The sequence below is a fragment of the Chelmon rostratus genome, chromosome 21 (assembly GCF_017976325.1).
Source record: "Chelmon rostratus isolate fCheRos1 chromosome 21, fCheRos1.pri, whole genome shotgun sequence".
NCBI lineage: Eukaryota > Metazoa > Chordata > Actinopteri > Chaetodontiformes > Chaetodontidae > Chelmon > Chelmon rostratus.
Window position 1 is genome coordinate 8,509,194 of NC_055678.1, and position 12,846 is coordinate 8,522,039.

At 42.2% G+C, this 12,846-nt stretch overlaps 1 protein-coding gene across 6 annotated transcripts in view; it reads left to right on the forward strand.

The window, feature by feature from the left end:
• pald1a (phosphatase domain containing paladin 1a) overlaps positions 1-7,627 on the forward strand; it is a 55,924-nt gene extending 48,297 nt beyond the window's left edge. For all 6 annotated transcript variants that reach the window (XM_041963263.1, XM_041963261.1, XM_041963262.1 and 3 more), the window contains one exon: positions 5,510-7,627. In XM_041963263.1, the coding sequence (XP_041819197.1) occupies positions 5,510-5,659 (150 nt within the window). In that variant the 3' untranslated portion in view covers positions 5,660-7,627. The remainder of the gene's footprint in view (positions 1-5,509) is intronic.
• The last annotated feature ends 5,219 nt before the right edge of the window (positions 7,628-12,846 follow it).

Here is a 12,846-nt window from a genome sequence, read left to right on the forward strand (position 1 = left end):
GGACTAATTTGATCTCTTCAGTGGCTAAAAGCAGGAGCACAGTGTTCCCAGTCATGGGGGACGGCAGACTTTGACAGCTGATACGCAGCCTCTGACCTATTTGGTCTTGATGCTTCTGTTCAGGCGGATTGTTTGAACACAGAACCATGTGTTTTGCGTTGTTTCACAGCAGGATCAACATGCTAATTGCCACATTACGACGCTGCATGCATATATATATTTATATATATATATGCGTGTGTGCGTGGGTGTGTGTGTATTAGTTTTGGAGGTAAATGCCACATTATTGCCACATTGTGTGCACAGTGGACAAATATTGTCCTTAGCGTCATTAGCCCATGTTGCCTTGTGGCCATATAGTGAGATCAGAGGAGTTATTGGAATTGAAATCCATGTTTGCTAATCCAAAACATGGCCCTTTACACAATGGCAGGACTTGTGTACAGTGCATACCGTGGATGCCTGCAGGAGAGGTACCCTATCAGTCACTCCAGCTGTTTTGATGTGTGGCACAGAGGCCTCCCTGTCCCCCTGCACAGGCCCGGTATGTGTAGCCTTTGAGCTAGCCGACTGTGGGAAGGACCAGCGCCTCCTTGCTGCCTTGCTCTAATGATTATTGGCGTTTGGGATCTCTTCAATGCAGCATGAAAGACCTCTCTCTGACAGCTCCGCTTACTGTCACCCAGAGAGCGTGTCACCACATGCTAACAACTTCCAGGGCATCTTTACAAACAGAATGCAACAAAGGAGGCAAGATGCAGCGATTTATCTCCAGCGATCAGACCTGCTTTGATTTGTTTTTCACTTTGTTTTATAATGCGCAGATGTGACGATAGCTGCTTCTCCACAGCTCATGCGGCTGTCTTAAGCTGTTATTTCCACCACAGCGGCACCCTGAACCATGACAACTTGCCAGGGGTGTTGCAAGATTTTCATTTCATTTAAACATGTTTAAAGGTGAAGCTGGATTTAAATTACGTTTTATATGAGAATTTCAAGCAAGTCAAAATGAAAGCACTGAGCGATAAACATGACATTGTTGACGTGATAGCTGGTTGCCAGAGCAACGCAACATGTTTTCGGGCATTAGTGTCAGATCTGAGCAACAGATGAAAAAATGTGTCTCAGTAAACAGACATAAAAGGAATGGTGACATCTGTCAGCTTGAAATGCAGACTGAGACTAAACCAAATAAAATGACATCAGACAGTAGAGTAAAAGCTGGCTGGTTTATTGATTTTTTTTTTTTTTTTTTCATGCTAGCAGCGTTTTACTAGGGTGGCAACTGTGGTCAGTCAGCGGTCGGTCCACTGCTTTGGTCCACAGTCCACAACTTTTGTCTGCTATAAAATTAGGTATTGATCAATTGTAATAACTTTGCTGATCCCCTGACTTTTCATCTACAGTTTGTTTAATTTCAGTTTATGACAAAATACCTGCAAACTAATGACATTCCCATCAGCCTCAGCTGTACGTGGCTCTAATTAGCAAATGTTAACATGCTAAAGTAAGATTGCGAACCTCGTAAACATTACACCCGGTTACACCAACATCAGCGTGTCAACATTGTCATTGTGAGCATGTTAGCCTTTAGCACAGCTGTGCTTGAGTACAGGTTCACAGAGCTGTTAGCACGTCTGTAGACTCTTGACCTTGTTTTTTGGAGTGGGGATGCCAATTGTCCCGCACTTGACTGCCTCATCTGCAAAGAAAAAGCTTCAAGTACTGCTTCAAGTGTGTTTGATGGTCATCAAGTTTGCTGGTCGTTGCTGTGGAAATTCATCACGAAGTTTGAAAGAAATACTCTTCTGAAAATCAGCCGTGTTAGAAAAAATCAAAACATGGTTCTTTTGCCAGAAAATTACTAAAGACATCACTTTCTGCAGAGCTCCTGAGCTACGAGGTGGCAATAGCATGTCGTGGAAGTGGTGTAGTTATTTCTGTGGTGCAGAATGTATGTTATTGGAAGGTACTGAACACATAGAAGGATTAGGGAGAAGTGGATGTTGTTGCAGATGTGGTGTGAGAAATTTCTTTGGAGGTTTTGATGTCCTTTTTTCTTTTTTTTTGCCACGTTTCTGTGTCAGCATTAAAATCCTTTCAACCGTAACTGCTAATGAGTCCAATCTGACTGCAGCTGGTGAAGGAGCAAACTTTTCAGAGCCGCTTTCAAGAGGGGTTGTGTGTTTCATACACAAAAGTGACTGCATGCAATCTCTTTTAAAAGAATACGCCACATATTCTTTTTAAAGAGATTGCATGCAGTCACTCCAGCTCAGCCTCTCAACATCGTCTTTTAGGAAGTCTTGAAACCCTTTATTTCACCATGCACAGATGAGGCTTTCTAACGCAGCTTCACTGTTGCAGATTTTTCACTCATCGCCCGTTTAGACAGCTGGTCTGTGGAGTGGATGAGTCAGGTTAAGTGTCCTGGTTAACAGCTCAAATCCACAGTTTCTCCTGGGAGTCCCATCCACTGACTAATGGTTCCGCTGCACCCACTCATTTGTTCCCACGAATGCTGCAGCAGTCATCCTGGCAGCCATCCAGGAACACATCAGGCACAAACACGAATGTACTGAAAGATCCGTCAGTGCATGCATTCACTATATAAAGATGGATTAGGACAGGCCAAGAGAAGCTGCACGATCATTTGTTTATAGTGAGACAGCTCACGGGACTGAGGAAAGGTTTTTAAGTTTGAATCCGTACCGACTGAACAGAGCAAAAGCTTTAGCGTTACATGATATCTATTGTAAGATTTGATTTTGCATGGTCAGCAAGTAGGTAATCTAGACCACGCTCTGCGGTGCCTTGTGTTTATTTCTGCACAAAGCTGGCCAGCTAAGCTATAATCATTGTTAGTGAAAGGGATATCTTGATACTATTATTCCTGTTCATTGTTCCATTATGTCGTCCTCAGCATTCAACCTGACAGTGCATTTTTAAAAGTATCCCGAGCAGCGCTTCATAGAGGATTACCTCACAGCCTGGAGAACATAACCACAGTCATATTTTATCTGTTTTTCATAGTTTAAAAGTATTCATCCACAAATGATGGCCCCTTTTTTTTATCCCGATGTTTAAACATCTCTTGCACATTCCTGTGGACCTCTTGACCGCCTGAGGAGAAGAGGGAGAGGTGAAAATGGCAAAACATTTGAGGCCATGTTACCTCCACTGAGGCATTCCCTGAACGTCTTCTAGCCTCCCACAAACTTGCTTGCGGTTCAGCCGTATCCTGTGTCGGTTCCAGGCTGAGCTTTTAAGCTGAAAGAGATAACTTTCCTGCGTCCTTGTGTGCCCCATAAATGAGCTGAAATCCTGTTTAAACGGGCTGTAGTGTGAAAATCAAGACACGGATTGATAGAAATAAATACATTTGACAGACTATGTTGATGTTTTTAGTCTCTCGGATTTATTGTTTTATCAAATGAAGCGGCTGAACATCACAGTCAGTTTCTTGAAAGCTCCTCCTGCAGAGCAAACCGGACAAGCTGTGGCACTTTGAATGAGGTATTCGCTCTTTAGGTTTTGCTGGAAGTCGTCGTCTGCTGGGTTTATTTGTATTTGTTTGTACTGTTTGGCTTTATGGCCAGATGTCTCTGGTTGTCCGTGGTGCTTCCCATCAGTCCTATGGTGTTTGACAGCGGATCATGAGTCAGCGTGACCTGCTGCTTTACACGAACGCTGAACTCTGTCTCAAAGGAAATCTCACCGTGTACCTCTCTCTCCTCATTCATTCAGTCATGACTCAGGCTGAGAAAAAACTAAATAACATATACTGTTGCCATGGCGTTGTCCCATTACTGGACTTCAGTACAATCGTGAAATCCTCTGTGCTCAATTTCTAGCGACTACATTTGAGCAGTCAACACCAAAGTGAACTGAACCGTTGCACAAGAGGAGTCTCTATTTGACTCTGTTTGAGAAGTTGCATCTCATTCACTCACACAGTGAGGGAATGGGCTGACCATCTGGAACAGTTGGGGTTCAGTGTCCTGCTCAAGGACATTTCGACACGTGGACAGGAAGAGCCAGAGATCAAACTGCTGTTGCCATCCCTGTGATTGGAGGACGACCCATTCTGCCAACCCTTCAGCAGCTCATGTTTATTGAATAGTGCTAACGTGCACTATGCACTTTAATTTCATCCTCATATTCCCATGCAGCTGCACAAGGGATGACATCTTTATGGATGCTGTGCAATGAGCAAATGTACTTCTTTGGATATATTTGGCTTTTCACTCTTTTTACTTAATTTCCTGACATGCAGTTAACTAGTCAGTGGATTAAGAATTTTCACTCAAAACTCATCCAGCCTCTTTAGAGTTTTAGATTAAACCAGTCTCCCTGAGGAAAGCGTTTAGTGGATCAAAACGTTAAAATAAAATTAAAAGTTGATTCCAGTGTGTGGTTACTCCTCCTCCTGCTTAGTACTCAACCAGCTACAAACTAAAATGCCAGACTGACCACCTCATCAGTTAACTGAAAAAATAATCGACTGATTGATTGCTAGTGAGAATGATTGACTATAGACTTTGAAATGAAGCTTGCTAAGAACAATGAAAAAAACAAGGTTATCTTTGTGAAATGGTGCAGTTTGGTTCGGTTTAGGAAAAGTTCATGGTTTGTTGTTACGTATTTTGGTTATGTGTAATTACTTAAGTTATGTACGTTATGTTACTTCACTTACAGTACATACACTAAGTGTGTCACACTGTACACAAACCCCAGTTTCCTGGGTAAAGTCCTGTGCTTGACCCATCCAACCAACCCCACCTGCTCCGTATGTGGACGTCATTTGACGCGTGGGGAGCGAGAACTGGCTGTCTCTACAAATCTATCGGACGACCCTGCACGTTGAGACACTAAGGGGGTACCCAGTGCCTTAAAAAGTGTGACCAACAGCTGTGGGGGTGAGAACAGGTTGCTCAAGTAGAGGTCAAAGACCCAAAACTCTGGATCCTACATTTCCCATATTGCAATGTAGTGTCTTTCAAACTCTACACTCCACAGTTTGTAATGCAAACTGTCATCCTAACCCTGATGACATCATTATGACATCATCAGGTTTTTTTTTTTTATTGAGAACTCGCTCCAAAGCCACAGATGACATCATTTAAAAGAGACTTCACACACTGAACGGTCGTCTTGTGATGAGCACGCTTGATGTGTGAAATCAGGGGACTGTCCCTTTAAGTTTTTTTTTTTTTCAGATTTTGCTTGTAAAGGAGTATTTTTACATGGTGGTGTTGATATTTTTATTTAAGTGAATGATGTGAATGCTTCCTCGACCACTTCCTGTTGTTTTCCAAACCCACAGGACATACCTATTGTTCCAACGTAACAGCTGCACATGTGGGAAAACGGTCAGATGACATGCTTTAACTCTGAAAAAGTGGCGGTCACAGCGTTTGTGCGGTCATGACGGACAAATAAAGAAAAAAAGAAAAGCCTGGCCGGCCGTGTTGCCTGTTCATTAACATTTTGTGTGTTTCTGCGGTAGGTGGCTGCCAGAGCCGGAGTTTATGACATCCTCAACCAGCTGGGCTTCTCGGAGTTTGAGAACCCGAGGGACACGCCGCTGGCCAGGCTGCGCTGCCGCTGGCAACAGCAACACATTCAGTCACTTCCTTTCCGAGGGGAGTTCATCTGAGAGAGGATCACTGTGAACGCACCACGACAGTACTGTGCTTTTCAAAATAAAAGACATTTACGTTAACATTGTTATGCCTTCTGTATTAACCCCTGTATTATGCATACATTCACTTCATCTATTGTTTGAGTTACTGCTTTTTTTTTTTTTTCAAACTCACTGGCGATGTTAACATTTTGTTGTTTCACTGTTGAGTCTTAGCGGAATGTTGCTCCTATATTAGAAGTTGATATTTGTGCCTTTGCCCTTTTTTTAAATTAATAGTAGAACATAGAATTTCAGTGTACTAATATTTACGTTACTTTTTTCAAATCAAGGTTCAACAGAACTTTCTTTCCTTTTAAAACTAAAAAGAGTTGGATGTTGTTATTGAGGAGAGAAGCGAGTTCCACTGTGTCGTCAGCCATCAGTCTGATGTGTGACCTGATATTTCTCTGGAGTCCTTCGCAGCTGCCGTCAGTGGCAGTGCATCTGTTCGCCTCGAGGCTTTCAGCTTCTGAGACGATGTCCCGTGTACATATGAAAGCTGATGTTATTTAAATGTTTTCTGAAGCTGGTCAAAGTGGATGTTTTTGAGAGGAGATGCTGTTGGGTTTCTCTTGCTGCAGTATAACCGCAGTGTTTTGCTGTACCTGTTTCTTTTTACGTTTATTTACTTGTGTCATGATACAGGTACTAACAGCACAGCATGTCAGGAGTTTTTATGCTAGTTTGATTTTACTTTCAAGCTGTAAATGTGTCTTTTTATCTGTAAACGTTGGAGCAGTGTTGCTTATAAAATTGCCAATGTATACTTTCCCATGTAATTTTAACATCACTTCTTAATGTGAAGAAACAGAGGGATCATGAGTTGTATTCTACGCATTCTTCTTCCTTCCCGCCTACATTACCCACAATGCAGCTCAGTCGTCGACAGTTGGGTTGGAGTTTCATCTGTGTTATGCAAGTAGTGCTAGAGAGGTCTAATAAGCCCACTTCTCTTGAAGTCCACACCCCCAGATTTTGTTTTTTTTTTTTTAACTTGTAGTCCTCAGGCCCAGCTGATGCTGACTCATTAGTGACATCATTTGAGGCAATTTATCAGACTTCATGCAGCTACCTCTGGAGCTACCGAAGGTTTTTTTTCCACAATTTCAGCAGTACCTTACTTGTTGTTCCCCTTTAATCAGCTCGGCTCTCACAGACTTCTCAACCTCGGCCAGTAAACACTTACAGTTTTGGTGACATCACCAGTTATCAAATTATACAGCTGGAAAATTTATGGTTGAAAACAACAACGCCAAGTGTAACTTGGGTTAAAAAGAAAAAAACTTAGTAACACATGATGAAGATAAACATACCTTTTGACAACTGCAGCTCACGTAGGCGGCATCAAAGGAAGGAGAGTTTTTATGCCAGTTGTTTAGCGTGCCTACATTTCCAGAGTAACTTTTACTGTACAGTGTTTCTTTAAAATTCCGTTTTCGTAACGTTTCTTTTGTTTGATTGTTTTGTTCATCTTTAATTTTGCTCATTCTTGTTTAGTTGTAAAGTAACTATTTTACCTTATGACTTCTTTAAGCTCAGATTGTGCTTTAAAAACCGTGAATCCTGCCTTAAAACCAGAAAGGATAAGCCAGAAAAAAATAAAAAAAATCCCTCCTCCAGACGCCTCTCATTTTTATTTTATCTTTTCTGGCAGTGTGTCTGTACTGTGTATGATTGATTCAGACAAATTGAGCTAAAACATTGTGAGCTTTTTGATGTTTGAGAGAAACCATTACAAACCCATCTTGGTGTGACTTGGTGTGAAGAAAAGAAGTAGAACGTGGAGGTTGTTTTAACACCGTAACGTCTTAGCTAATCTCTTAATTTAATGTTTGTTTTTTTTTCAACAGGCACTCCTCAGAGGCAATGCATAATCATTTATTCACTCTATTTGCCACTTACTGTCTTTTTGGGGGGGCTAAAATAAATAATTCAAACAGACTTAATAGCCTGTGTCTGCTTTTGTTATCATTTCATTGTTGTCTGAGGAGAAAAATAAAACTGATCCATCGCTGTCAAGGATTTGGATTTTTAAAAGGAGATTTTAGGAGGAGGGTTTTTAATAAAACAATGCTGTGCATCAGAGCCAGATAATTGTCTCTTCCCTCCTCGGCTTCCTGTCTTTCCCTCTCTTATCTCAGCATCATCTTGTGCTCCAGATACGCACCGCTAAGACTCCGCTCGCATATCCGGACGGCCTCTTTGTCTTGTGTCAGGGCCAGCCTTCGGAGAACGGAGCAGGTTATGAGCGTCGAGCAGCATGCATTTACACAAAACAGATGATTCATTGTTGGGCCGAAATCTTAACATATTCCATATACAGTAATAAAGAGCTTAAGCAGATCAAAAGACTAATCTGAGTTGCCTTTTGATGTGGACAGGTAAGGTCTTAATTAAAAAAAAAAATATAGTCACTCTCTCAAGAATGGAGGGCTGTGTGGGGATTAAAACCCACCGGCCGGCACATCAGTGAAGCTCACTTGGCTTTGCTGGCCTGCTTTGAAAGGCTGATATCCCAGATCACTTCCCGTCTTGTAAGTGCATAGCAGGCTTATCTTTGGAAGTACGGAAGTTGTTAGGATTTTATCACGCCGCAGCCTATCCTAGATTATTGTAAATGGAAACCAAGCGGTCCAGATTGAAACGCTCCTTTTATAGTTTATTAGACTTGTTTCCTTTCTACATCATCTCAGTTTATCTGCTTTATTCCTCTTTGTGAGAGGCGGCTGGCACCGTCTGGGAGATACAGTATAAACACAAACACCCACTTTTATAGAGCATAGTGTCTGTTTTGGGAATTTCTCCTAACTCCTCCAACAGAGACAAATTGCTTAAAACAACATTCGGATATGGAGAGGGGCTATTCAGTTGCAGCATGTGGCCAACTTGACTCCGGGTCAAGATAAGCCCAGGACATGAAGACCATGCTTGGATGATATAGCGGCCCCTCGCCTTTGAAATCCTTTCCAGACTCATTGAGATACTCCCCAATGTGAAACTCAAGCTAGCGGTTCTGAAGGATCCCGAGATTACGGCGGACAAAGAGCGGCTTTGAGAGGTGAGCAGTGAGAGGGGATGTAATGAACTTCATGTGAAAAGCTTGCCTCTGCAGATGAGAGAGCTGTTCAGGAGAGGAGGCACGGTGCTGGTGCGCCGCCGTCCTCTTTGATTGTTCTTGTGTGGATAAAGGCGGCGTTACAAACACGTCAGAGACTCAAGTGTGCTCTCCGTCCTCTCAGGGATTTTATCAATAATGACACCACTGTGAAAATCTTTGTTGGGACGTCTTGAATCTGCGTTGGCAAATGCACATCTAGGTCTTCATTTACCATGGGCAATAATGCACAATCCCTGTTAGGCCAGGTATTACATACTCCACTGAGCAAGGTAATGAAAAGTCTCAGCCGGCAGGATAAAAAATACTGATTGATAGAGAGCGAGAGAATTGAGAGAGAGCTCTTAACTGCTCTTTATTTTCATCCATTTGAACTATTGAAATTTATCCTGTTGACTAAGGCCTTATTATTTACAGGCCCTGATTCCAAGAGGCTTGTTATCATGTTGTGTGAGCTGGACTCGGCTTTAACTACATAACAAGATAACAAAGTCCTAAAGTGGAGACCATAATGACAGCGTCTCACAAGTAGAAATGCCTCCAAATGGCTGCACATTAGTACAAATGTGTGATGATAGGACATTATCTTAAATGCGCATGCGAACAGGGATTTGTATCAGCATATACATTGTGGCAGAGAGTCATGCTGATGAAGGCCAGGATTTATAGACCAAATCCTGTCTGGGAATTTTAGGCTTTGTACAAGGATGGATGAATTAAAAGTGAGTCAGACCAGAGCTGCAGACGTGGGACTTGACCCCTCTGAGACTTATTCGAGAACTGACTCCCAAACGACTTGACTTGGGAATTAAAAGCAAAAACAAACTCAAGTTTCGAATGAAAGAGGATTTAAATCTAAATTCAGTTGTGATTATGTTCAAGAGTTAAGGAGCTAAAATGTGTTGGAGGTGTGAGGAAATGTGCATGTTTAGGCAGAAATGTATCTTATATTGACACATCAATCTTGAACCAATGACTCCAGGGAAAATATCATTTTTATCTTATGGCTCAAAATGAGGAAAAAATTGCCATTTGTTTTTACAAATGAACACATGGTGGCAATATTGCTGTGGAGCCACACCAAAACATAATTCATTCTTTCTTGGCCTAAGCATGGCCACACTAACCAGCTGGTGTTGTGCTACATCGTATAGTATGCCAGTATATATTTTTTCATTTCCCAGTGATGGCAGCTTCAGTATACAATCAGAGCACAACCAAAATTAGAATTTGACAAAAGGTCCATCTACAAGATAGGACCACGAGGTATGTATGGCTTCTATTAACAGGTTCTTCCAATAAATAACCAGGAAGCAGGTCTTTCAGTTTGAATGTTTAGTGGAAAAAAGCACTGTGACGCTGTCAGACAAAAGTATTGAGCATTTTCTTTGACTCGTGACACAAAAACAACCACTGTCAAAAAACTGACAAAAATGCCTGCGCACAACTAAATAATTCATGCCAACAACAAATAACTGCAAGCTCAATGCTTATAATCATCTCATTTGAACTAACGATTAGTGTTATCAGGTAACTAGCATGACACTAACAGTGAAATGCCCTTCGACATGCTACAGTGACTTGTGTCGTAAAGTTTTATGTGGGTTACAGGTTGCAGAAGAACTTAACTAACTAGGTAACTATTTATGGTGTGAAATTTCAACTTACATCACTTTGTACTCACAAAAATATGTTCTTTATGTAGAAGTTAGCACAGGAGAAAAGGCTAGGCTGTATTTGGAACCGCCTACTGCATGCTACATGTAGCATTTTGCCCAAATCAGTGCATATTGCTAATATAATAGGCGGTTTCAAATATAGGCCTAGTTCCTGTAAAACTATGGTAAGCCAAAAAGGAAAAAAAAGGTACATACACTGTCGCTCCTCAAAGGGACAGTACACATTGATGTTTAGTAAACTTGGGCTCTGGTGGAAAAAGGAAAAAAAAAAAAAACATTTTCGTTGGAAAACGTCATGAGGTGAGGGAAGGACGTGAAGGAGAATTCATAAGGACAGAGGAAAAGACACCACAGCCTGACTCAAAGAAAGTCCGACTGCACTTACAACAGGCTACATATTTGTACAACGGCAGATGTTGATGACGTGGTTCTGCCGTAGCGAAGCTACAACGTTCTGGAGCATCTTAGATACTTCGCATGTGCGTTCTTGTGTTGTTTCATGCAGGCTGTATGAATGTGGACAACTTAACATCCATTAACAAGTTTGGAACTGAAATAAAAAAGGAATGTAGGCATGGAAGCGGGAAGTAGGGGTACTGAGGGGGCTGCAGCCCCCTCTAAAACCGGACAATCCAGACAGACAGACAGACAGAGCCGCATCTGGGCTTCACCTATCTCCTCGATGAAACATCTGCATCCTCATTGTGCTGTAGTATTATGAGCTATAACGAACCGGTCGTGGGTCACATCTCTTGCCCACATCCTGGCGTCGTCTCTCCCTCCTCACCTCCTTGCGGTTTCTCATGCATTCATTCAGTGTTGTTGACTGTGCCAGTGGCTGCGGCTGCTTTGTTGTTGGTTTCAAGTCCAAGCATCATGAAAAACTTCCTCAAATTAGTACGATTTTGTGAAAATAAATGTTACATTTATGCAAGATGGGCCACGTTGTTGGCTTTAAAATCTACTGCAAATCTACTGCTTTAAAAACAACTGGCTCGTGTCTCATCTCCCTTTTTCTTGAAAGACAGACCACATAACTGACTGCAATATGATTATGAATATGATCAGCCTATGCATACAATAGCTTAAGAGCCATCACACAACTCAGTGGAAACCATGAAATTGTGATTGGCGATTGTGCTTTCTTGTTCTTGGCCAATGCAGGTGGTGGATATGTAAAGTGACGTGATTGGCATCATCTGCTCTCTTTTTGTGGAGGATTTTCCAGTGCATCTTTCACTAAAAGGACTACAAAAAGAAGCATTTAACCACCTTTCTTTTGCATTCAGGGAATCCAAACAGCTCTTATCACGGCCGCCACTTTGGTGCTTCTGGGTCATTTCATTCAGGAACCCTCAGATGCAAAAAAGACTATTCGATCGTAATCTTTCAGGGCCCAAAGAACCTGGTCGGTAATCCAAGGGTTAAAGAAATAGTTTGACATTTTGGGAAATATGCCTGGACGAGAAGATCAATACCCCTCTCATGTCTATCCCTTAAATATGAAGCTACAGCCGCGAGATGCTTAGCTTATCTTAGCTTATCTCAGTTTATCTTAGCACAAAGAGTGGATGCAGGATGAAAAAAGCAGCAGCTCTACAGCCAACAGGTTGTAGTTGTACGTGGGTCACATGTGGGACTCTGGCCGGGTGCAGAGACTCAAGACAAGACAGAACTCCATCAGGTACCCCCAGATACTGTCCCAAGAAAGTTCTCCCAAGTGCCCCAAATTGACATCGGTTTACATTTGACGTTATGGGGCGACAGAGTCAGAGTAGGAGGTTGGGTTTGATGAATGGATCAACAAAACGCTGGACTTTAACACTGGGGACGGCTGCCAGCTTTGCTTTTCTGAAGCTTGACCATGATTGTTCCCTGAACTCAACCAAGTGTTATTGTTGTAACCATGACGATGACGATCCCCTAACCTCAACAAAGCTTTTATTTTAACCCGACCTTTCCCTAAACCTAACCAAGCTGTTTTTGTGCCGAAAACCTAACCAGACCTTAACCATAGAGCTGTCACATCAGAGCATGTATCTGTTCTTCAGCGGTGATTTGTAGCAGCTCCTCGAAGCACAGAGAAATGATGCCCTGCCAGTAGTGGCGCCGGATCAGAAAACACTTGTGTGGCGTTCTAGAAAGCGGCGACAAACAATGTATTTTGTTGTTTCAATCAGAGAACTTGTTGGACGAAACTTGCGTCTAACTCTCTCCCAAATTTAAATGGGAGATATGAAGAAACAAACACGAAGCATAAACCTTGTTGGTGGAGGTTAAGCCTTTGGCACAAATGACAGCTATGGGAGCGCTGCTGCAAAGACTCCCACACTCATCACAGACTAGTCACATTTTCTTCAGGGAGG